Raw genomic sequence first — 26,460 nt, forward strand, 5'->3', positions numbered from 1 at the left:
GCCCTTCTTCCACTCGCGAGCCACCAGCCACTGTCGCGTGAAGTGACCTGTAAGCGACGCAAAAGGCCACCGGTGTCCTTACGTACAAGGTTGCACTTCGTGTTGAGGCAGGGTAAAAAATTACGTCCCCAACAAAAAGAACAAGTGAAGTTACAAACTGGGATGTGCTTCTGTCAAATAAACACAGCTATGTAGATATTTCGCCCAAAAAAATGTCATGCAAGACATTTCCACATACAGTCTACTCCAAAATCGTGCAAAATGGTACTCTTTAAGAAATGAAGTGAAAACTTTCCAACTTACCCAACTGTCTATCTATCCACTTCGTCACCCATATCCGCAGAACGCAAAGGAAAACACGAGTCCTGTAAAAACTTTACTCTTCTTCCTAACACCTTGCTGCTTTTTAGTCTTCTGATCTCAGGTGTATAAATCCAAAAAAAGTGCAGGGCGGGCGCGTGACAGCAACCGCAAAGCCAAGCAGCTGCACGCGCCGCCGCCACAGCGTCCAGCGAAACTTTCTCCTTCTAAATGCCCTGCTCAGTTACAAGCCGCGCAGTTGCAGACTAGGCGACCTGTCTCCTCACGTCTCCTGCTGCGATGTCGTCACCAGAAAGAGGGCTCCAGGAAGCAGTGACATGGCACTTAGCGCCGATGAGCCTGTCTGCTGCTGCCTCCTGTCGGCGGAAGAGCCAAGTGGTAGTGTGGAGTGGGAGCAAATCGGCCGTGCAGTGCAGAACAGCGATTGGAGCGTGAAAGTAAGAGCCGCAGCTGGCACTTGCAGGAAGAAGGAGGACTTCGAAAGAGCACGGAAGAGGCCGCTTTGTGGCGTGGGATGCCTAGTCAGTGTTGCCCTGGGCTGATGCGATTGAACAAAGGTCCGTGAACGTTAACCCCACCATCTTCTGTGGATGGATCGCGCTATTCTCAGAATCCATCCCGTTGGATAGCTTTACAAAAATACTTACATAAAGCCAAAGTTGTGTATTATATATTCATATAATGTGCTAAAACTTTGAAACACTGCTTTGGAGCTGTTGAACAACTGATATGCTACAGCCCCCTACCGGAGACAAAAACAGCTGACACTGTCAAATGTGCTGCCCATGTTGCTTGATCGCTTCTCGCTTTTTCAAGTCATTAAGCTAATTACAAAAATCGGGCAAGATTTATTGACAATGCAAGTTTACAAGTCTGAAAAAAAAATTTCAAATCAATGAATGTACTTGACCAGTCAAGTCAAGTGGGCTTTACTGTCCTACCACTTATATAAATTCATTGGCACGTTACATGGAATGGAAGTATGCTTACCAGAGCCACACTGTAATATTTAGACAATACATGGCGCTGTAACATACAGAGGTGTGGGTAATTTTACATTATGTTATGCAGAATTAAGAACAGCATCTGCACAAATTGACATGCTATCGGTGATGACAGGAAATGGGCAAGGAATGTAGAACTGAACAGTAATTAGATACGAATAGCCCAGGCTCCAGACCAAAATGATAAGGAGGGCACAAAATACTGGGCGGAACATGGTATGAAAAAGTCCCAAAAAATCAAAACATAATAGTACTGTATACTGGACAGCATGGCCTTGGTTGTTGGGGGCTTGACATGATCTCTGAGGGAGCTTAACCTGGCTAAATGACCTCCTGGAGCAGGACTTGGATATGAGCTTATGATAAGGGTGCACCTGCAGGAACAGGGGATAATATTGTATTTAGGTGCCTGCCTGTGGAAAGAAGCTGATGTTCAGTCTGGCAGTGTTGGGCAGTAGACTCCAATACCTTCTGCCAGATGGAAGCATGGAAAAGAGATTGTGAGAGGGGGGTTACGACGGAGAGAACCCCCACAATGCACAATGCTGAAGCAGTGTTTTGTGAATACAATACAATATAATACAATTTATTTTTGTATAGCCCAAAATCACACAAGAAGTGCCACAATGGGCTTTAACAGTCCCTGCCTCTTGACAGCCCCCCACCCTTGACTCTCTAAGAAGACAAGGAAAAACTCCCAAAAAAACTTCCATAATGTCCATAATGGAAAAGAGAGACGTTCTAGTGGTCTCCACAGTGTTCACTTTTCATTGTCTGAACCTGTGATCAATCAGCCACGTTACAGTGATAAAACTGGTCTGGACGGTTTTAATGGTGTCTCCATAGAATTTTGATGAGGATATTCTGGAAAAGTCTTGTCCTCTTCAGCTGGTGCAGAAAGTGGAGTCGTTGCTGTGCTGTCTTTGTTAATGCGATTGAACAAAGGTCCGTGAACGTTAACCCCACAATTTCTCTGAAGAACGATTCTGACACCCTTACATGTATATGTAAGAGTGAATCGTCATGTCATCAGCAAATTTGATAATGCTGTTGGAGCTGTGCAGTCATGAGTTAGAATAATGTACAGAAGTTGATTGAGCATGCATCCCTGGTGAGACTCTAGTGCTCAGCTTTACAGTGCTGGAGATGTTCTTGCCGATGCAGTCTGTCTGTGTTCTTTCTACCAGGATGTCCAAAATCCTGTTACAAAGGGAAGAACTGAAGCCTAGAATCCCAGCTTTCCTGTCAGGTTCTTAGGGATGATGGTACTGAATGCTTTATTAATTGATAAATTAATAAAGTTATGAATCAATTTATTGCAAATCAAAATATCATTTAAATAATTAATGGTTTGATTGATGAATTTATATAGTAACTGGTTAAACAACTGAGCTATTAGTTAGTTCATTCATTTACTATAAATTAGATTCTTTTTTCACTTAGACAACAACCTCCACGTTCCTCTGCAATCTGGTGTCCGCAAAGACCATTCCACAGAATGTATCCTGGTTTCAGCCACTGACTTTCTTGAATCTGCTCAAGCAACTTATCCCTGTTTTGCCCTTATCCTTCTTGACCTTTTATCAGCCACTGATGTACTAAACCACTCATAAGAACACACATAAGACATTTAACAAATTAAAGGAGACTAATTAATTCATAAAACGTTTTTGAATATCTAATTGCTAAGATGTCACAAAGTCTCATTCAGATACTTTTGAAAAAATTGTGATGATTTCCACTTCAGATCCTTGGCTATGTAGTTTGTTCCAGATTCATGTGACTTTTTGTGTGAAGTCATGTTTCATGGGTTCAGTTTTTAGACTTTCCCCTATTTTTCCAATTGTCTTTTCTGGGCTGGTACATTAAATAAAGACAACTGAGGCAAGGCACACACATTTTTGCTGGTCACACCCCAACCCCCCCCCCCCCCCTATATATTCTCACTAGGCATGAATCAATCCACTTAATCCACATACAATGCACACTGTAATTGATGCAGGTTTCATAAAAAAATACTCTTACAATACAGTGCAGCCATTGAATAATGGTCAAAATGATACAGAAAAAATAATATTTTTGGAAAAAAATTGAAAATAAAATGACAAATATTAGCCTAAAACTAATAAAACACAATAAAATACAAATGGATACATTCTTAACCAATTCTGTTTGACCCAAATATATATTATAGTAAATTTTGTGATGGGGAATGCAAAATGATCTTGTCTGTTTCACTCCCGCATGCTTCTCTAAATATGTCTCTCCAACCTACTTTCCACCCCTGAGTCCTTAAGTGCATAATTTTCTACTTACTCAAAATTCTACTGGATCCACTTTATCAATGACCTTGATAATCCCGAAGGCCTGAATTATATTCCACAAAAATTCTCTCTGCTCAAGACTACAGAGGTTTAATTCCCTGAGCACATCGGAGTGATACATGCCCTTTGGTTGTACTTTGTTGCTCTTCTCAGCACAGCCTTTAGTACAGTCTTGCTAGAATTATACAGTCTGAGTTTAACATGCCTTGATTTATATCTAACCATTCTCACAACATAAACTAATGTTTTATTTGCCTTTTTAAATGTGTATGCATATTGTCTAGAATAGATGATGAGAATGTTGAGAACAGAAACCCCTAAATCCTTTTCAGATGTTACTTCCTAAAGAAAGACTTATTAGTCGCAATTACTAGGATCTATTTTGACTCCCTTCTTTTACATGGGAGTTGCATAGGCAGCTTTCTAGTCATCAGGTATTGTAGTTATCCTGCCGAAAGTTACTGTTAGAATATGCTTAATAAAGTTTATAAATAACATTTTTGATTTTGTTCATTACAATAGGTAAAATCGCATCATGTCCCTTGGTTTTATTAGTCTTCCATCCATTGAGATTCTGAGACACATCTGATCTTTCTATTTTTAAAATCTGTAAACTTTGAGCTTATTTTTACTTTTTTTCTGGGGCATTCCATTTATTTATAGCTTATCACTGCCTCCTTATCTCTTCCTTCCATAAACTTGGAATTACGGATTCTGTGTTGACTGTTTCAAGCCCTGCCCTTCTGACTGATATCTGATTTCTTGTACTTGCCTTCTGATTTTCCATCCACAGAGCCTTCTCTAAGTGTGCATTTTCATGACCTCACTCTCTCAGCATTAATACTATTAGGAACTGTGGCGTAACCTGGATGATTTCTGAGTCACACCAAGCAGTTATGTAAGTCTGGTTGTTTCTTTATTCACTTAACTGATTGTTCAGGCTCTTGTTCCCTCTGTAGGGTGGACTGCTGCATATCTCTCCTGGCAACTGCTAATCATCTTTTACAAGTCATGATATACTGTATTCTTTTCCTCATTTTACCCATTAGTCCTCACCTTTGTTCTCTCCAATGTCATCAAATAACTGCAAGGATTTAGTTCATATTTGTTGTCCTGGTCTACAGGTTTCTGCATGGCTCTTCTTCTCAATATCCCCAATCTCCAGTCTCTTTATATATCACTACAAGAAGCCTCCAACTTTTTTCCAAAAAACAAGGTGGTTTTATCATTCACCATCCTTAAAAGATTCAGAAATGTTCAAGACAATGTATTGTGATAGATGGCACGCATGGACTGGTGTCTCTGCCAGGATTGGCCCCATTTCCTTAACCAGACAGGAGCCCAATACAAAAGAGAGATTGGAGAAAGCTCCATATCAAGGCTATAAACCAGCTAGATGGCAGTATCCATTGACTTTGTTACCCATTTGAATGCTGGGAACTGTAGTCCAGAGGGGTTGGCCCTGCTAGGGGTCTATGGGTGCCACCTGGGGGTGCTGCAGGGAGTTGCACTCTCTACATTATGAGACTTCCCTATGATCTTGCACTGGAAGTACTCCTGGATCTTCAATAAAATGAATTGCACTGCCTTATCCAGGCAAGTTAGAACTTTGAGAGGAGACAGGCAACACTCGTCTGGGAGGAATAGTGGAGAGATGAATGAAGAAGAGAGGATTATATTGCTGTGCTGAGGTATTCTGTTTAATAAAAGCATGTATTTTTAACTTGGGACTGTGCTGATGCATTCGTGTATGGGGTTTTCAGCTCTGTGGTGCCCACTGTTGATCTCAGTATTTATAAATATTATTGAAAAATAAACACAGTATATGTCGGATATCTAAAATTATGGTAATTAGGAAACTCAATTCACTTGCTAAATAAACCATGCAGACTCAAAATGCAAATAACATCACCAGTTATGCACTTTACCACAAACCTAATACACAAAGGGTAAGAAATCTAAAAAAACTATGAAAGCTGCAAATTTTACTCTGGTGGTTAAGTTTAAATATGAAATGGAGTCAAAATCAGTGTAAACTAGACAGATGATGCTTATGCGGTACAGACATATCGCTTTTGGTATGAAATAGTGGTTAGTATATGACCACTGACGAGGCACAGCTATTTTTAGAGCTCAAGTCAGATAAAAGTGTTAAAAAAATTATATTTCCAAAAATTAGGATGAGTGATAGTTCAGTTGAAGTGGGTGACACACCCTTTGCCACAATGGAGGTGGGCCTGTCACTGTCTGTGTGGAATTTGTACACTCTCCTCATGTCTATGTTAGTTTGACTCTGTATGCTTAGGTTTTACTCCATCATCCCAAACATGTACAGTGTAAGTTTATCGAGGGACAAGGCATTGACCAAGTGTGGGTGTGTGTCTGTCTGCCCTGCGGTGGACGGGCACTCCATCCTGGGTGGGTTACTGCTTTATGCCCAATACTACTGAGAGAAGCTCCAGCTCTCACAACTGTGAATTTGATAACACTGAAATTGAAATATGCATTAAGGTTAAAGTAGTGTATGGCAGAAAAGTAAATGGTTAACCTGAAATTTTTTTATGTGGAAAAATATTTTTTGCAAGGTGCCTTGTTTTCCATTATACCATGAATGATGTTTTCACATTTCATTTTTGATTCCCTTTTCCTAGTGATAGTGATGGTGGCAACAGGAAGAGTTGGTTCCTATTCCCATCAAGAGTCTCTAGTTCCTTCTGGCAGATTCCCAAACCGGATAGGATATATAATTTCTCCAAGTAACAGAACAAATATCTGTAGCACTAAATTTGTTCCCTTTGGAATAAAATCTAGTTGCTCCTTAAAAAGAAAAGCTGATGGTCCCCCATGAGATCCCTGACAGAAATTAATTTGCATCTCTATGGCTTGATATTTTTTTTTCCAACATCAGTCCTCTTCAAACTCAACAAGACATGTTCAGTACAGTTATCACAAACTTCAAAACTTTATTCCCTTTCTACTTTGTTCTGACAAAAGGAACTCACAATTACTATATCTCAAAGACAGCTATCACATAAGCATTTTTTATCTAGCTATGACTTCTTCTTGCACAATTGCCTGTTCATGTGGAAAGTTAGCAAGGAATGACATGTACTATGGAAATACTGTATGTACATTGTATGATATTTAATAGGGTAATCAATAAAATGGTGGCGGCACGGTGGTGCAGTGGGTAGCGCTGCTGCCTCACATTTGGGAGATCTGGGGACCTGGGTTCGCTTCCCGGGTCCTCCCTGCGTGGAGTTTGCATGTTCTCCCCGTGTCTGCGTGGGTTTCCTCCGGGCGCTCCGGTTTCCTCCCACAGTCCAAAGACATGCAGGTTAGTTGGATTGGCGATTCTAAATTGGCCCTAGTGTGTGCTTGGTGTGTGCGTGTGTTTGTGTGTGTCCTGCGGTGGGTTGGCACCCTGCCCAGGATTGGTTCCCTGCCTTGTACCCTGTGTTGGCTGGGATTGGCTCCAGCAGTCCCCCGTGACCCTGTGTTCGGATTCAGCGGGTTGGAAAATGGATGGATGGATGGATGGATAAAACGGTTGTTTGGGCAAGTCTTGTTTCATAGTGAAATAATAATCTGGATAATTTGTTTATGAACACTGCTCGCAATTACTGAGTTGACTGTTAACCGCAGTGCCATCATAAATCTCGGTTTCATGTAATGAAAAAATAAGCACCATGTTTAAGGTTAAATCAAAATATGGTCTTTTGGTTTTAACGGTTAGATGTACCGTGTCTTTCATAATATTAAACTGTCATTAGAGAATCTTCTAACAAATTGCTTTTGCTAACCCTAAATTGAAACCCAAACTTGAATAAAACATTTTTATAACGTAAACTAATATCTCTGCCGTGCATCTTTTTAAAGCAAACGTTTGGGTAAAAATGAATGTTAAAGCAAAATTAAAACGAATTTGAAAATTTGAAAAAAAAATATTTCGGTTCATTAACAAAATAAAAAAGAATAATCAAATGGAGAAGTAACCAAAGATTAGGAAGCTTCTTTTAATTATTATTATTATTATTTTGTTTTTAATTGAAACTTTAATTTAAAGCAAGTGAACCAATGTGTTGTAAATTTAAAATCTGTAGGGTGGATGATTACAAAATAAAGACACGGCTAGCTGCGCAGCCCAAAACTCACAACAGTCAGACTGGCCACGAACTAAAGCAGGAGGAGCTTTAAGAACAGAACTAAAGCGCAGGTCTTAAAGTTGATTTGCTGCACCTGAACAACCATCCAATAAACCTCGAGCGCTGCACAAATCTGCGCAGGTGTCTCCCTGCGTGAACACTCCGAGTTTAGTTATAAAACGTTGGTTTTGTAACAAGCAGCTGGAGGAAACGTGGTCATGTAGGGTGACGACGTAGTGATTGTTGTTCGTGTATTTGCCTTTTGTTTTTAATACATAGGTTTTTATTTTAACTTTTTATATAATTTTTTGTGTAATTTTAAAGAAGTCATTATGTGTGCAGCAAGAACTGTAATCTGCTTGCTAAGAAATGACCTGCGCTTTAACGACAACGAGGTAAGACAAAAAGAAACGTAAGGTAAGGTATTCATTTATTAATATAAGGGCACTTCCAATAACTGAATGAATTGTCACATTGACAATGCCCCTTTCCATTGCTTTTACGTTGGTGTAGAATAATAATTTTATTTTGCTGCGTGCTGACGTTGTTTGTGACTTGTGTTTGTGTGCTTGCTACCTTACTGATGTCTGACAATACAGTACTCCCAAACCAGACGGGTTCCACGCGAAATTTCCAACAGCGCACTTCACCCGAATTTGGTACATTAGAAAGGGGGAGGGGGACGGTGGGCTATGAAACAGTGCGCATGCGTGGTGAATAGCCGTTTTCCCACTCCGTATTTGGAATGAATTCGGACCCTCGCAAACCTATTGAAAAGGGGTGTAGGGAAGAAGCTCATTTTCGGAAGACCGCAATGTCTAATGGGACGTTTCAAAGCCAGTGACAGAATTTGAGGTTTATTGCTGAATTTACAATACTTTATTTGCTTAACTTATTGCAATAGAGCTTGACACGGTTAATAGTGTGCACGTCGGCATATTGGTAAACATTTATGATACTTTTGAAATCACGTCAAATTTAATTGACCGTATTAAGTTGAAGAGGACTCCTGGTATTAAAGATTCCCTTAGAAGCAAGTGTCATTGTTAAATAAAAATAGTCTGAATAAATATGTTAATTTATTTATTACTTTTTAAATGTAGATGCACTTTTTCATGTTGTTACATATTTCGCAATTGACTATTTATTTTGGTGCATATGGTATTCAGTACTTAGCATGCCATTTTCACGTAGCTTTTAAGTAGGAGGGTATGATGGAAGAGGAGGAGGAAGTTGGGAGCATGCACTGATGAAGATGAGCTAAGAGATGAACCAGAGTCTGTGGTGCAGAGAGGAAGCAGTGTTAACCACAGTGTCATCACTCAGCCCTATTTTATTGCCGATTTTTACAGAAAGGATTGTAAAGGCTGAACAATTAATACTGTGATATACACTCAGTAAACAAATTATTAGAAACACCTGTGCACATGCAGTAGTAGCGCTGCTGCCTTGCAGTACGGATTCCAGCATTTGCATCTGGGTCCTCCCTACATGGAGTTTTCATGTTCTCCCTGTGTCTGTGTGGTGTTTGTCTGGGTGCTCCGGTTTCTTCCTGGTTTCTTGAACTGGTGATCCTAAATTGTCCCTAGTTGGTGTTGGTGTGTGTTTGTGTGTGTGTTCAGGACTATGTGGGTTAGAAAATGACTGGCTGACTGACTGACCGACCTGTGCAATTTTCTAATCAGCTAATCATGTGGCAGCAGTACAATGCATAAAATCATGCAGATACAGGTCAAGAGCTTCAGTTAATGTTCACATCAAATACCATGTCATCTAATTTTCCAACATGCTTAATCCAGATCAGGGTGGCTGGGGTGGGTATGGGGGTTGCTGGACCCTATCTCAGCCTGCATAGGGCACAAGGCAGGAACAAGCCATGGACAGAGCATCAGTCCACTGCAGGGTGAACACACACTCGCACACCAAACACACACTAGGGCCAATTTAGCATCTCCAAATCAACAAACCTGCAAGTCTTTGCAGAGTGGGGGGAAACCCATGCATTCATGGGGAGAACATGCAAACTCCACACAGGGAGGGCTTGTGATGCGAACCTTGGTCTCCTTATTGAGTGGCAGCAGCGCTACCACTGAGAAAATGTGATCTTGGTGATTTCGACCATTGCATGGTTGTTGGTGCAGAGAGCTGGTTTCAGTATTTATGTACTTACAAATCTCCTAGGAGTTTCTTCCACAATAGTCTCTAGGGTTTACTCAGAGTGGTGTGAAAGACATCCAGTAAGTGTTCTTCCATGGCCTTCCCAGTCTCAAGGTCTGAATCTAATAGAACACCTTTGGAATGTGGTAGAATGGGAGAGTCGCAGCATGAATGTGTAGCTGACAAATCTGCAGAAAGTGTGTGATGCAGTCATGTCAACAAGGATTACAATCTCAAAGGAATGTTTCTAACATCTTGTAGTATCCATGCTGCAAAGAACTGAGCCTGTTTTGAGAGTAAGAGAAGGCCCTACCCAGTATTAGTATGTTGTGCAAAATAATTTGCCTGCTTCCTTAGTACACATTTTTATTTGCCCTTTTGTATTACATTTCTGGAAGGAACTGGTATTTTAGGATTTATTACTGAGTGATGGAGAAGACCAATAGGTGGATGGCACTCTAAAGACTGAATAACTGGTATTGCACTCTTAAAGAAAAAAGGCTGAAGCAGATCCCTTTTTTTGAAGAGGAGAATGCTAGTATTAGACCTATATAATGTGAAAGACAGATATATAACAAGAAAAGCAGTGGAATGAAACCGGAATCAAATATGCAGTCCTCTGGATTGAACAGAGTTCTTCTACCTACGAGCCAGAATCCAAGATGACATGTGCAGACCACAAATACTCAAGCATTGCACGGAAAGCTAGAGTATCTTTAACCACTTTATCTCTGAAAAGATGACTAAGAAATGTTTACAGTTTCTAATTAGCCAGGCAAAGTATTACTGTATATTGGAGGCAAAGATTATTGCCTGAACCACATTGCCCAAGTAGGAATCAAGACATTCTTTGTGTAATTTTAGAGTGGAACACTGTCAGACCCTGATAAAAACAGACTATCTCCAGATCTCACACCGAGACATAGAAAAGCCTTGTAAAATTAATATAAAATCATCTAAACATCTGTAAGCTAATCAGAACAGCAGATTCTGCAGCATGTCTAGTTTTATCCTTTCAATCTTTTATTGTGTTGTGTTTAGATGTATGTAAGTACATTTCTGTAATCCTTATGGTAATTGAAGCACAGCATTTCTTTAAATAAATGTAGTTTTGTTACTTTGATATAATTCCAATGGTCAACATTCCATTTCACAAAATAACTAAGGAAATGTACAGCTGGAGCCTTTGTTAGATAGATAGATAGATAGATAGATAGATAGATAGATAGATAGATAGATAGATAGATAGATAGATAGATAGATACTTTATTAATCCCAATGGGAAATTCACAAAATTTCCAAAAGTAAAGAAGGTAATTAATTAAATGTCACATTCTCTGATGTGTATCAGTGAGAATGAGTCATGAATATAATTCGATTGAGACTCATTTTTCAAGAGGTGTTTTTTTTGTCTTTCAGATACTGTATTGGGCCCAGGCAAATGCAGAATATGTTGTTCCTCTTTACTGCTTTGATCCAAGGCATTATTTAGGAACACATACCTTCAATTTTCCAAAGACAGGCCCTTTTAGACTGAAGTTTTTGCTGGAAAGTGTGAAGGATTTAAGGGAAACCATGCAGAAAAAAGGAAGGTATGAATCGAATCAATAACTAGCTATGTGTTTGTCAGAGCAGATAAATCAGTTTAACATAAATCATTATATACCTGTTTACCCACCCATTTTCTTAGGCTGCTTTTTCCATTATAAGCTTAGTGGGAGCTGGACTTTTTTTCAGCAGCTTCCAGCTAAAGACATGATCCAACCCTGAATGAGATGCCATTCTACTGCAGGTTACAGTTTTCTGCACATCTACTCTCCACATCATTGTATTTTTGGAATACCTCTATATCAGATGTAATGCATTTGAATAAATTACTACAACTAGTCTGGAACATATAGTTTCAACTGGAACAGAGCCATATGCAGGAAGGCACACAGTAGTATTCATGGTGTAATTTTAGGTTAGGAAATCTTCATTTTCTCAATAATTATGTTCATGTGTAAAAATTCTATTTTGGGTCAAATGCAATTTGATAATCTGGATAAGATCATTGTGGAAACACATGTAATCTGGAGTAACAATTGCTTATTTCCAAGTAGCAAATATCAGGGTTGGTCTGATACTGTAGCATTGTAATGTAAACCAGTTTAAACATTCTGCTAAATAATGTCATGCCCAATGCACCTCTAATGACAAGTAACAAAACAAAGAGCCACTGAAGAATGAAAACCCTTCATTAATCACTATTCTTTTTTCTGCCATATTGAAACAACTTGAAAATAGGTAACTTTATAATTATTCTTTTTAAACAAAAAAAAAGTGAAAACAAAGAGCTGCCAGTTTGCAAAATATCCTAAAGTGTGGATTTGAAGCTATCAGACCTGCTCAGGGTGGATACATATCACATTATAATAATAACACACACATTTTCTGATAACACCACATTCCGTGCAGATCCAATCATAGTGTAAATGTGCCTAATGTGTTTCTGTGGATATTACCCGGTCCATTTAGTGTACTTTCAGTGAACATCTCAAATTCAGAATATCAAAAAGATTGATAACTTTCACTGGCCTATATGTGTATATATATTGGTAAGTCTGATAGCCTGGCCCTTCCTGTGACTTTTACATCTTTGATAGGCTCTGGTTCTCTGTGATCTAGAATGGGATTATTTAGGCATACTGTACCAATATATGGATATGTAGAATATGATGATAGAATGCTTTGACCCCCACAGCCTAAATCCCTAGTGAAGCAGCTTTTTTTTCCTATATATTTGTGTGCGCTGATCTAAACAAACAACACTACTTTTAACAAATTGTACAGTGTACTTTATAGTGAAGAGGAGGCTAGCACCTCAATATTTTAATATTGAAACCATGTGTGGCACTGGAAAAATATTACTCATATGTAATACAGTTAAATTTCTAATGTATCAGAATCTGTATGGAGTCAGCATATCCTCCCTGTTCCTGCATGGGTTTCCACCAAGTATTCTGGTTTTCTTCTACATTGCATAGATATGCAGGCTAGGATAACTGTTGAATCTAAACTGCCTCTGAATTAGTATATGGTAATGTTGGTCATCTAGTGGGAATGTCTACTAGTGTGCCATATAGTAAACTGGCCTCTACTCCAAGATAGGTTCTCACTTTCCACCTGTTGTATTTTTGAGAAGACCCAGACTCCCTATGAGTCTGAGTAGGAAAACTGACATTATACACTCATGATTAAGCAACATACTTAATTAGCTACAGCCCATTATCAGTGATACTGTAAGGCAAAACTCGAGTTTTAATACATTTTGAGGAATGTTTGATTTTTTTCTTCTAAGCCTTATTGTATACTAGGTAATTGCACAAAGTACACAACACATCTTATATCAGTATGATGAAAAAACAGGAAAATAACAGCAACACTTTGAAGGTGTGTTTAATTATTATTGTGTGATACGTGGTCTATGGCAGATTTTAAATAATCAAGTCTTGAGAACATGCAGGCTCAGAGTGGGTGCAGATGTGCACATGACAGTACTACTCTGAGTTTGATGGCGGTGCACCCATGTGCAAACCCAAGGGAATCAAACTGGTGCTGCATTCTTGCCTCAGAGTGGGTGGAGGGTCACATCTGTGCCCAATCAAGCTAATATGAAAGGAGTCTGCATGGCAGAGGGGGCAGAAACAGAAAAGAGAAAGAGAGAAGAAAGAAAAGAGAGTGAAAGACAGAGTCCATGATAGAGGAATGGAGACAAGTGGTCGGGTGTGAGCCTGTAGGCAAAGAGTTTGGGCCTAAAGATGGGTGTTTCTACTGAAATATGAAAGGACTAGGAGCGACCTGATATGTGGTGTCTCCCGCTGATACCGTAGTAGGTGGGTGACACATAATGTGCAAGATGGTATGTCTATTGTTTGATAGGTGATGTGGGTTAATGACTAAAGTATTAAAGAGTGTAAAAGCATTTTTAGGCCCCATAAATGGCTTATTTTTTGATTTATTCCTGTTTGTGAAAATATGTAAACATTTCATTATATCTATAAAACATCTTCTGATGGTACTCTATGTACAAAAGCTAATATATTAAGTTTGCTTAATTTCTCTTTACAGTTTGTTAATAATTATTCACCTTTTCAAAAACCACATTGGTGGATTATTTCAAGCAGGAATGTTTAACACAAAATAATGATGAACAAAGTAATTCATAATCACTTTATAGAAAATATTAAACATTTTCATTTACTTTTTTAGTTTAGGGCAAACACAAAAAATAACACACAAATATAATAAAGAATAAAGATAGTTAAATATAAGATTTGTTAAATTGTTTGCAATGAAATTCTTCAAACATTCCAAGTTTTCAGGCCCAGAGTGGAACACACCTGTTGTATTAGAGTGTGAGGTATGGAAACAATTACAACTTAGTGTTGTGATTCTCTGTTTTTAGTCTTGGCTCTGGATGGCTTGGTTTTAGAGTGTGGGTGGCTGTCTCTGCTTTTATTTATTGTTACTTTGATGTCACCAAAAAGAATGGGCAGTTGTTTCCAGGGGGAGAGAATTACACCAAGAAAGTAATTGAAATGGGTGAAGATTTTCAGTGGAATGCAACTTCCCTCCAAATCTCCAGTTATAAATTTTGCCACTGATGTGAGCATGAACAGTGACTGTGTTAGACGCGAGCCATTGAGTGCTTACATATTTTGCTTTGTTGCTTTGTCCTTGGTTTACTGTTTACCAGATGCAGCAGAACAGCTATGGAGCTCTCCTTGTACTGCTGCTGGGATTACACCTGTATAATTCTAATTTACATGCTCTGTGCATCACTGACAAGGGGCTTCACACAACTGAAGGACACAGCAGAAGCGATTGACAGCAGCCCGAGCCCATAGAGTAGACATATGATTGAAGAAGACCAGACATAATTGCGTTTGCCTTGTTTAGTGAGCTGTGAAATGGAAAAGAGAAAGTTTGGGAAAGTTCAATTGTGAGCAAGCGCTATAAAGCTTTAGTGCCAATGCCAGTTGTAGCAGTGAGTGTAGGTGTTGCTTCATTAGTAGCTGTAAACGCCAGGGGTTGCTGTTGCCCCTTTAATCCCAAAAGACAGACTCTCAGAACACCAGGTAAAAGCAACAAGAAGTATTTTAATATTTTTTCTTTTAAGCAGTACCTCCAAAGCCCCCCAGCCACAATAAACAGGCAAGTGAATATATAATACGGTAATAATAATAAACGCAATCTCTCCTCCACACCTCCCAGCAAGCTCTGTCCTACTCCTCCTGACTCTGGCTCACCTGCTGGGTTCCCATCAGTCCTTTAAATAGTTCTTGACCTGGATGTGCTTCTGTTCTTCCTCCCATGTAACTTGCCAGCACTTTCGGGTCAGATGGAGAATCCCAATTCTTTAATCAGCCTGGAATTACTTTGGGGCATGACTTCCTAGTACTTCCGGGCTGCAAGGGAAGCATGACTCCCCAGGGGCTTCATGTATAAACAGTGCGTATGCACAAAAATGTTGCGTAAGCCCGTTTCCATGCTCAGATCGCGATGTATAAAACCGAAACTTGGTGTAAAGCCACGCACATTTTCACGCTAGCTAAAACCCTGGCATACGCAAGTTCTCCTCTCGGTTTTGCAAACTGGCGGCACCCAACGTCAAAGCAGTGCTTTTGTTCCAGTGTGGTTTCCCTTTCTTTTTCAGATCCACATCCCTGACGCAGCTTTATAAATACACTGAAATTAACCGCATCTCTTGTGTATATATATCTCTTCTGGTTCGTCCTGCTTCCTCTTCAAAAGTGGTCCCGCCCACACCCAGCCGACATGGCATTTCTCGATTGCTATTCGTCCTCTTCCAAACCCTTTTCCACGCTGCCTGAGGCCTGCCTTACACCCCCACACCGTATTTCTCGATTCCTATTCCTCCTTCGGACTACCGCGTTCCCCGCTTCTCTTTCATGACCCCATTGGTGTCATGTCACTGCCCTATATCTAGCCTGACCGCGTGACCTTTCACTTCAGCCCTGTGTGCGCCTGGGAGTCTTTTCCGTAGCCTGTTACAGGAAGGTGCACTGTCGACCATTGGCATTGGTTTCGCTCCTTGCTATTCATTTCGCTCCTTCCTGTTTTCGTTATACACGGTTGTTTCCTAAGCCTTTGTTATAAAATGAACGACAGTATCCCTAATTTCCGCCAAATACTGCCTGTTATCTTCCGTGGTTCTCGAGCCTTCACCGTTGCCTCTTCCATCAACAAACTCAGCTGTGGAACGAAGTGAAAGTCCTAAAACTCACAAAAAATATGAGAGCTCTTGGAAGTGAAACTCAATTTGTTCAATGGCTTCTTTAAGTTCGGGAAGGTAAAACTAGAGACACGGCAGAACTACCTTCTCAATGTTTACCACAACAACAAGACCCAGTTGCTGAACTTTACGGTGATATTAATTTCTCGACTGTGACTCCCCAAGAACTTGCTATAAGACCAATACTGAACGTCATAAACGACGATTCTCTACATATTAACAACAAAGTTCTTGATCTTATACAGGGTGAAAAAGTGACCTTCAAGAGTGTAGATACAGTAGTCAGTGACGATCCTAATGATCAACTAACGTACCCACAGGAGTTTTTACACACCCTCACACCAACTGGCATGCCTCCCCATATCCTTCATCTGAAGCTGGTGGCTGTAGTTATGCTCCTCTGAAATAATATGCCATCAAAAGGTCTTTGCAACGGAGCAAGACTCATCGTTACCCGAATACATACAATTATTATTGAGTGCAAACTGATCGCTATCCAAAATTCTGAAACAATCTTCATTCCCAGAATCTCTCTCCTTCCTTCCGACACCAATCTCCCTTTTAAATTTAAACGCACACAATTCCCACTCAGACTAGCCTTCTCCATGACTATCAACAAGTCCCAAGGACAAACATTTGCAAAGATTTGTGTTAATCTACAACAACCAGTCTTCAGCCACGGTCAGTTATACGTGGCTTTTTCTACGGTTAGATCTTTCGACTCATTATCTGTCGTCTCCACCAAAACACCTATTCACAACTCCGTCTTTCAAGAAGTATTTATTTCTTGTTGAGTTTCTGAATTCCTTTCTCACCGTTTTCCGTTCCTTTTCTTACACTGCTGTATGCTACAGCGGGCGTCGGCTAGTATTGTTTATTAGTTTAACGCATCTGATTGTAATTAACCTGTGACAATATAATGGCCAAACTATTCTAAATACCATAGCTGCTTTAGCGTTGTTACTCTTACTGCACCTTCTTCTTCTTCTTTCAGCTGTTCCTGTTAGGGGTTGCCACAGCAGATCATCTTTTTCCATATTACTCTCACTGCACCACTTGGAGTGTTTATATCACTGTATCTGAGTATGGAATCACAGCTCTACAGCAGCTGATTGGAAAGAGAATTATCGGTATACAGCATCAAGCACATGCTGCCTCAGCCATGCTGTCTGTTGAACTGCTCTCATACGGCAAACACTTCAGAGCCTTTCCTGTAGGGACATCACGGTTCAGAAACAGTTTCATCCCAAGAACTATAAATGCACTCAATCAGTCCATCAAGTGCTCCATGTAGAACTGTTTGTACTTGATGACGATATCATTTTTAAGATGAAATGCAGCAAAATATGTTTATTACACTATACAGAGCTCTGGTTTCCTCCCACAGTCCAAAGACATGCAGGTTAGGTGCATTGGTGATCCTAAATTGTCCCTAGTGTGTGATTGGTGTGTGAGTGTGTGTTGCGTGTGCCCTGTGGTGGGCTGGCGCCCTGCCCGGGGTTTCTTTCCTGCCTTGCGCCCTGTGGTGGCTGGGATTGGCTCCAGCAGACCACTGTGACCCTGTAGTTAGGATATAGCGGGTTGGATAATGGATGAATGGACATAATACAGTAATCCCTCCTCCATCGAGTGGGTTGCGTTCCAGAGCCACCCGCGAAATAAGAAAATCCGCGAAGTAGAAACCATATGTTTATATGGTTATTTTTATATTGTCATGCTTGGGTCACAGATTTGCGCAGAAACACAGGAGGTTGTAGAGAGACAGGAGCGTTATTCAAACACTGCAAACAAACATTTGTCTCTTTTTCAAAAGTTTAAACTGTGCCCCATGACAAGACAGAGATGACAGTTCCGCCTCACAATTAAAAGAATGCAAACATATCTTCCTCTTCAAAGGAGTGCGCGTCAGGAGCAGATAATGTCAGAGAGATAGAGAAAAGCAAACAAATCAATAGGGCTGTTTGGCTTTTAAGTATGCGAAGCATCGCGGCACAAAGCTGTTGAAGGCGGCAGCTCACACCCCCTCCATCAGGAGCAGAGAAAGAGAGAGAGAGATAGAGAGAGAGACAGAGAAAAACAAACAATCGAAAATCAATACGTGCCCTTCGAGCTTTTAAGTATGCGAAGCACCGTGCAGCATGTCGCTTCAGGAAGCAGCTGCACAGAATGTAGCAACGTGAAGATAATCTTTCAGCATTTTTAGATAAGCGTCCGTCCGTATCGTCTAGGTGTGCGAACAACCCCCCTGCTCAATCCCCCTATGTCAGGATCAGAGAAAGTCAGCGCAAGAGAGAGAGAGAGAAAAGTAAGTTGGGTAGCTTCTCAGCCATCTGCCAATTGCGTCCCTTGTATGAAATCAACTGGGCAAACCAACTGAGGAAGCATGTACCAGAAATTAAAAGACCCATTGTCCGCAGAAATCCGTGAACCAGCAAAAAATCCGCGATATATATTTAAATATGCTTACATATAAAATCCGCGATGGAGTGAAGCTGCGAAAGGCGAAGCGCGATATAGCGAGGGATTACTGTACAGATAAAATGTTAACATCATTTAAATAATCTATATTGTTAATGATTAAACATGTGAGGACACGGTGACGCAGCGCTAGCTAGTTCAGGGATTGTTCCTGCCTTGCATTGTATTCTTGCTGGTGCTGGCACGACAATGGAAGGATAGATGGATGGAATAATTAAACATGTACTATGAAGATATTTCAATGTTCCTTAAAAGTTTTGAAGAATCGGCGTTCTAAGCTTACAGGTTGTTTAACATTTATTACAGAGTTGATTGTGTGGCGATTGGTTACTTGGAGAAAGAAAAGGAAGGACAGGAATTGGATGATAGTATGTTTAAAAGAGACAGTACTGCTGCAATAAATTATTTCATTGAAGGTCGCGCATGGTGCAACAAGTATCTTGCGGGAGGCAGGAAAAATCTCTGGACGAGGTGCCAGCTCGTCACTATCACTGCGCCACCGTGTTCCCATGTTTAATAACATACTTTAACTCCTATCTTCATGAAAATGATATCAAGTATACATCTAAGTATTTTAATTATTCAGAGAGCTGTAATATCACGAATGTAATGGATTCTGTCTCCAGTCAGAGGAAGAGAAAGCCCGTTTAAGAAGCATGTAGTGATTCACACACAAAGAGCACATAGAACACATAAAAAACAAAGCATTTAATGTGCTACTTTAGTTATGATGGTATTTGAGAAACTAGTAAATTAAACGATTTAAAGATGAAGTTTATGATGTTCAACTTTAATGACAAAATAAACTACGTGATTAAAGTGGAAATTTTGAGATTAAAGTTGACATTTCAAGCTTTTTTCTCACTGTGTCTCTATTTTTTTTCTTTTCTCTGTACCTTAATAAGCTTTCATATGACACTCAGACGTTGGGCTAAGACTCACCTTTTCACGACGACTTTGATATCTGACAACTTCTTTTTTTATTTCGGGCACTGTGCGACTTTGTGAACTTGAGCTTTTCCGACACTCTATGTCACTCGATCAGCTTCCTTTTGTTGTTTATACCACTGTTTAATCTAACAGATAGTACGTTTTTCCTTGCCTCCATTTGGTATTCTCTGAAATTCTTCTATTTTCCCCCATGCTTTTGCCATTGCCTTTTCACAGAACGCTGAAGTTAAGGGCTATTTATATTGATTTGCATACTCAAAGAGGCGTAATTCTGGGAGGAGTTTGGATGGGACAGCAGGCGCGTGCATGTGCATTATTTTTCACGCTGACTGGGATTTATGGAGCGGAAGAACGTGGAAGTTCTTCTGCGAACACACAGATTTATGCATCTGGATTTTTATGTGCGCATGCACATTTTCACTTATGTCCTTACGCCATGTTTTAGTGTGAATTCTAAGCACTGTGTTTTACATGAGGCCCCAGGTCCTTTTACAGCTCCCCCTGGTGGCACCCATGGCACCCAACAGGCCTGAGAAACTGGACTCCAAGTCCCAGGATGCCCTGCAGGAATCTGGGGCACCGCTACACGACAGGGGAGACGCCATCTAGCGTTTTGGGGGATGCAGTATCCTGGAAAAGCTGCCTTCCCACATCCTTCCATCCAATGGGCGTCCCTCACATAGCAAAATGGCAGGGAGTGAGAAGTAGAGGCAGAAGGGACTTCCAAAACAATGTGTACAGATGGTGTAAATTTAAACTTAATAGGTTCCCCAAGAGCTACTAAATTATAATATGCATTTGCCTCTATGGACTTTGAAAAGGAACCACCACCCTGCCATCCAAAATAGTTTACATTTACAGTACATGTGCATCTGTTTACTTTGAATGGTGATGCCCCACCACCTCTCCCCACCACTCTCGGAAATTCCTTACATATACATTCATATCTTCTGATTTTAAAGGAGGCCCCTGATTGTTTAAGAAACATCCAAAACATAATACCGGCAGTTATTTTCTCCATGTTCAAGCAATAGAAAAAACAACCTTAAAAGTAAATACATTTAGTTCATTACATGAGTTTTTTTAAATGTGCTTACTGTTTACATCATTGCTGTTTGTAATAAGTTAAAAGGTAACGTGATGTGTTACAACTTTATTGTCTACCAATGGCTATGGCTCAAACATATAATTGATGAAAAAACACAAAAAATACTTGCATGCATGACTTAAACAAGTGAAAACTGAAAACATCTAATAATATATACTCAAACTTCACATTATTCCTACTGATTACCCATTTCAATTCAAAAGAATACACATTTCCTGTAAAATTGTGCTTTGCAATGACCATCAACAAAAGCCTAGTCACTAGGAAAAGCAGAAACAGATATAATCCAGGAATGTTTTACTCCTGTGCGAATTGTATATAGTGTGTTCACGAGTAACCAGCTCCGGTGATCTAATAATATCATTATTACTTATTATTTGACTGATGCCTTGATCCAAGGTGACATACAATATCTAAAATGCAATTGGGTATGCTTCATTTGTTTTCCAGTTGCAACATAGGCAGGTTGAGTGACATGCTTACGGTCACACCGTGTCTTTAGCAGCATCTGAACCCAGTCTAGAAGTCCTAGATTCAAAGCCTTAACCATTAAACCACACTGCCTGTCAATAATATTAACCTTTTGTGAAACAAACCAGAAATATCATATATATAAAAGTTCTAAGTTATAAAGTTCTTCTGATACATCTGATTAACTGAAGTTCACTGCTTTATGAAATTTTGTAAGACAGCTAGTATTAGAAAATGGGCACCTGAATAAACACATAACACATTTTTTATTTATATAATTTATCCATCCATCCATTTTCCAACCCGCTGAATCCGAACACAGGGTCACGGGGGTCTGCTGGAGCCAATCCCAGCCAACACAGGGCACAAGGCAGGAAACAATCCTGGGCAGGGTGCCAACCCACCGCAGGACACACACAAACACACCCACACACCAAGCACACACTAGGGCCAATTTAGAAGCACCAATCCACCTAACCTGCAGGTCTTTGGAGGAAACCGGAGCGCCCGGAGGAAACCCACGCAGACACGGGGAGAACATGCAAACTCCACGCTGGGAGGACCCGGGAATCGAACCCAGGTCCCCAGATCTCCCAACTGCGAGGCAGCAGCGCTACCCACTGTGCCACCGTGCCGCCCTTATATAATTTATTGAATGAACAAAATTAATATGAGATTTTGATTGAATACATAAAAGCATTCAGAGTCAAAAATCTGTAATAAAAGAGGAAATTGGGGAGGGGAAAATACTTTTGTATGCCTCTATAGCAGAAAACCTTTTGATCCAAAGATGCACTAACAATGAACACTGAATATAGTAATGTTTAATGTTACATGTTTTACAGTAACTTGGTGGTGAGAAAAGGGAAACCAGAGGAAGTTATCCAAGAACTCATTCAAAAACTGAAATTTGTGACAGCTGTAACATTTCAAGATGAGGTAAGCAAAATAACATAACACAACATTCTCAAACCTGCTTAATTCTATTCAGCACTGCAGAGCCCAATATCTTATTTTGACAGCCTCAGATGTAAGGCAGGAACCAGTCCTACAGGGTCAGTACAGTGCCATTTCCAACACACCTCCACTCGCATTCACACAAGGAATTGGAAGTGCCATTTGTCTTATTCAGAACGTCTTTGGAGATGTGGAAGAAACACAGTAGAAATCAGAAGAAAACCCACACAGAGAGCAAAAGTGGGAGAAAGTTCAAATTTCATATAGACAATGACTGGACTTGAAGAGTTCTGGATCCATGTTGCAGCATTGCTAACTACTGCACTGCCCACAACATTTCTTTTTTTAACAATATTAGAAAAACAAAATGATGAAAGAAAACTTGGCCTATAAATGCGTCACCGATTATTTTTGTAGTTTTACGTCAAAGAGTAAACACAAGGAAAATCCATGAACTAATAAACATGTTGTATTTGAAAAAGTTTGGGCATTCAAAGTTAACCCGTAACTACACCCCTCTGATAAATTTGTAACAAGTGTCACACTAAAACAATCCAATTGCCTACATTTTTTATGCATGTTTAGAAAAGAAACATTTATAAGGTATAAGTAAAAGCTGGAAGTAAAACATTTTTACATTTCGTAGTAATTTGCGAGGTAGCTGAACTGGTTAGGTTAACTGGTTAGATTAACTGGCTACTTGACTTTGGCCACTTAATGAGCAAGTGGGAGTACCAAGCGCTGAACTAATGTCCTATCTTGGACCAGTTTCTTTCTTGCATGTGTTGGTTTTGGGACAGGCTAGGGCTATTTTCAGCCCAGGTTTAGAATAAGCAAGTTTAAAAAATTATGGATGGATCTATCATATAATGTAGACTCCTGGCATTGCTGTCCTCACTAATAAATACCAAAAATGTCTGATCACTGCCTGGGTGGCTGGCTTTATCTCCAGCAGCAGATATCTTTGGTTTCCTTTTTATTGTTAAGTGGTGTTTTAACCGGTCATACTGATCATGAAAGAAGGAGCATGTGCATAATATGCTTTTTACACATTGCATGCCAAAATGACCTTGTGGCTAAATAACAGTTGAAATAAGATCACTTTTGTTTGCTTAGGAATTACAACTTCATTTTGCCAGTTTTTGCCAGGTTTTGTGTGTATGCCTACAGTAACAAAACTCTTGTATTTCTAGTTGAGACAAAAAGCTAAGCCATGCTAGGAGTCTGTCCCATGTATTAAGTAAATTTAAAATATAAAAATGTGCTGGTATGTCTTATAGGGCCAAGTAGGAAATGTTACGCATAGGACCATGACCATAGCTTGCAAAACCTTAATGAAGAGTTTTTCTCATAGATCATTCTGTATGCCCATGAATCTTAGCAGTGTCACTGTCAGTATGGCTCAATGACTGTTCTTCTTGCACAGTTTCCTTGATTAACTCAAAGAAGTGCACATTGGGTTAATTTATGACACTAAACTCCTGTATATGAATGTGCCCTGTAATGGGCTTGTGTTCTGTCCTGTTTTCCTCATGTTTTGCACTTAGTTACTAATTGTATCCAGTTTGTCTGTGTTACTTTGCTCGTACAGTTACCAGGAAAAGCTTAATCTTTGCATTGCCCCTTAATGAAAATGTAGGTTTAAAAATGTAATTAATGACTGGTGTGTTTTTATTCACTTTGTAAACTGATTATGTTGGTCATTATATGAAACAATTAAAGATGCTTTATACAGATTATAAGAGAAAGTTAACATTTATAGGAAAATATTTCTATGCTTGTTTCAGGTCACAATGGAGGAAAAGGTCGTAGAATATGGAGTAAAACAAGTTTGTTCACAACTGAATATCAAGGTTCAAACATTTTGGGGATCTTCCCTTTTTCATAGAGATGATCTACCCTTTCATCATATTTCCCAGTGAGTGAATAAGATTTTAGTTGGTTATGGATGGAAAAAAGGTAACGTTTTGATGGTGGATAACCAAAAAAGACTACTAGGCTAAAGCTAAGAATCTGTGTTGGTATCTGGATGGTGGCCGGTTCAAATCTTGTTACTGCCAGAAGGGATCTTATCTATTGGGCCCTTGATCAAGGCCCTTAACCTGAAAATTGCTCCGGGGTGCTGTGCAATGGTCAATTCTTTGCTCATGCGAAAGGCAATTTCCCTTCTGGGATTAATAAACTATATAGAATCACTAGGGAAAAGCAAAGAGGGGTAAGGTGATAGAACATTTTGTCCCCTTTATTTGTCCTGTCACATGTAGTGCTTTTACAATACTCACTTAACAGTCCAGAACAACTAAAAGAAACATCATTAGCAGCATCTGGTGGAAAATGGCAGTCTCTCCATCCTTCACTACACTTCATTTCAATATGATTAAAAAGAAACTCTTCTCCTTCTTTATGTACCCTTTATCTATGCCATTTATAGATAAGTAGTAACTGACACATTAGACTGAGGGAATTTCTTTACTTTCTTATTTTTAATAAACAAATTTGTTTAAATGCATATATCTAATATAAATGATTTTAGGCGGTCAGTATAAAATAAACAAAGTTTATTAAAAATGTATATACTGTAGTGTGATATTCCTGCTATTCAGTATTCTCAATTTACAGAAACATTCAACAAGGGAAAAGTCACATATAATCTATATACTTTCTAAAACTTACAAAATGCTCTCAAGTTAAAGTTCCGAAATTTTAAATCCACTTGAGTTTAAAATTTAGTAAAAGCCTTTGAAAAACTTCTGAAGCAGAAAGTAATGGCAGCATGAACCAATTATCAATAATATAGACACATCCAAGCCACAAACATTGTAAAGAAAGATGATTACAGGTATTTCAGACATGCATTACTTTAAATAATAATTTTTACAAAATGTTAAACTGATTGTTCCATTAAGTTGAATGAACTGAATGAATGAACCGGTCAGCTCAAAGCTCATGTGGGTTGAGTCTATTACTCCATCAGTTTTCCTGGGTCTTCAGTTATATTTAGGCTTATTAAAGCACTGACCATATATTCTTTTCAAACTCCTTGTTTGTTCACTGAGTTCTTAACTTTCTTCAGATGCTGAAGGTAATGCATGGCACCCATGGTTCAAGAACTGCTCTTACTCTCTGCTGTACCATTAGTTCATGGCAATACATAGGAATCCTTGTCTGTGATTGGAAATAGTTTACATGGTAAGGGTGATGTATGGCTTTCATCACAGCATGATCTGACTTTAGTGGAATATATGAAGATGAAGCAAGTTACAGGGTCAAATAAGGTAAAGAATGTGCTATAATCCGTGAAGGATTAGGTATTTTCTTATGAAACATTCTGTAATATGGTGTGCGTTCAGAAAAACAAGTTAGTAGGAGTGGTTCTGTCATTGTGATGTATTTAGATGCTTTATAAATGACAGCATCCTCCAGATTCTCTTTAAGGCTACGGATGGTTTTATAAAAAAATACTTGCTTGGAAAACATGAGGTTAAAGATCTTTATTCTCTCTTCATTACAAAAATTAATGTAGGCATGCAACTCAGATGTCCATTTACACAATGCACTTAATTTATACATGAAAAAATATTTTAGTTTCCACTAGTGTGTGAATAGCCTCACTTCTGTGTGACCTTAACATTGTAGAACAGAGAAGACACTTTGATATACTATTGATATTGTTTGAATATAATGTTTCAGAAATATACTAAAATCAAAGGAAATTTAACTAAAAGCACAAATTCTAGTATTTTATGTTTAGTAGCTTAAAATATCATAAGGAGAAGGTTGCAAGCAAATTTAAATGAAGGCTACACATAATAAGGTAACATGAACAATCAATACACTTAAAGTAAATATAATTTAATAAAGCAAGTTGGATGAAGGGTCCTCCCTGCGTGGAGTTTGCATGTTCTCCCCGTGCCTGTGTGGGTTTCCTCCCACAGTCCAAAGACATGCAGGTTAGGTGGATTGGCGATTCTAAATTGGCCCTAGTATGTGCTTGGTGTGTGGGTGTGTTTGTGTGTGTCCTGCGGTGGGTTGGCACCCTGCCCGGGATTGGTTCCTGCCTTGTGCCCTGTGTTGGCTGGGATTGGCTCCAGCAGACCCCCGTGACCCTGTGTTCGGATTCAGCGGGTTGGATAATGGATGGATGGATGAAGTTGGATGAACAGGTGTGCTGCAGTCAAGGTATGCAGCATAAATGGGAGAGATCTTTGACATGCACTGTGGGTAGAACCTTGTTGTATTCCCCATG

At 39.5% G+C, this 26,460-nt stretch overlaps 3 protein-coding genes across 4 annotated transcripts in view; 2 read left to right on the forward strand and 1 right to left on the reverse strand.

The window, feature by feature from the left end:
- The window catches only part of map3k22 (mitogen-activated protein kinase kinase kinase 22), a 182,000-nt gene extending 181,373 nt beyond the window's left edge, over window positions 1-627 (reverse strand). Inside the window, exon 1 of the mRNA XM_028804087.2 lies at window positions 304-627. The gene's annotated coding sequence lies outside the window, so the exon portion shown is untranslated. The remainder of the gene's footprint in view (window positions 1-303) is intronic.
- The window catches only part of myd88 (MYD88 innate immune signal transduction adaptor), a 399,089-nt gene that overhangs the window by 322,769 nt on the left and 49,860 nt on the right, over window positions 1-26,460 (forward strand). The gene's annotated exons all lie outside the window — the stretch shown is intronic.
- Window positions 7,980-26,460, forward strand: part of cry-dash (cryptochrome DASH) — a 44,992-nt gene continuing 26,511 nt past the window's right edge. The window contains exons 1-4 of one of the 2 annotated variants that reach the window (XM_028804088.2): window positions 7,980-8,189; window positions 11,371-11,543; window positions 22,103-22,196; window positions 24,002-24,132. In XM_028804088.2, coding sequence (XP_028659921.1) covers window positions 8,127-8,189; window positions 11,371-11,543; window positions 22,103-22,196; window positions 24,002-24,132 — 461 coding nt within the window. In that variant the 5' untranslated portion in view covers window positions 7,980-8,126. The remainder of the gene's footprint in view (window positions 8,190-11,370; window positions 11,544-22,102; window positions 22,197-24,001; window positions 24,133-26,460) is intronic. The other variant, XM_051929339.1, reaches the window with a different exon arrangement.

The sequence above is a fragment of the Erpetoichthys calabaricus genome, chromosome 6, assembly GCF_900747795.2.
Source record: "Erpetoichthys calabaricus chromosome 6, fErpCal1.3, whole genome shotgun sequence".
In the NCBI taxonomy this organism is placed as follows: domain Eukaryota; kingdom Metazoa; phylum Chordata; class Cladistia; order Polypteriformes; family Polypteridae; genus Erpetoichthys; species Erpetoichthys calabaricus.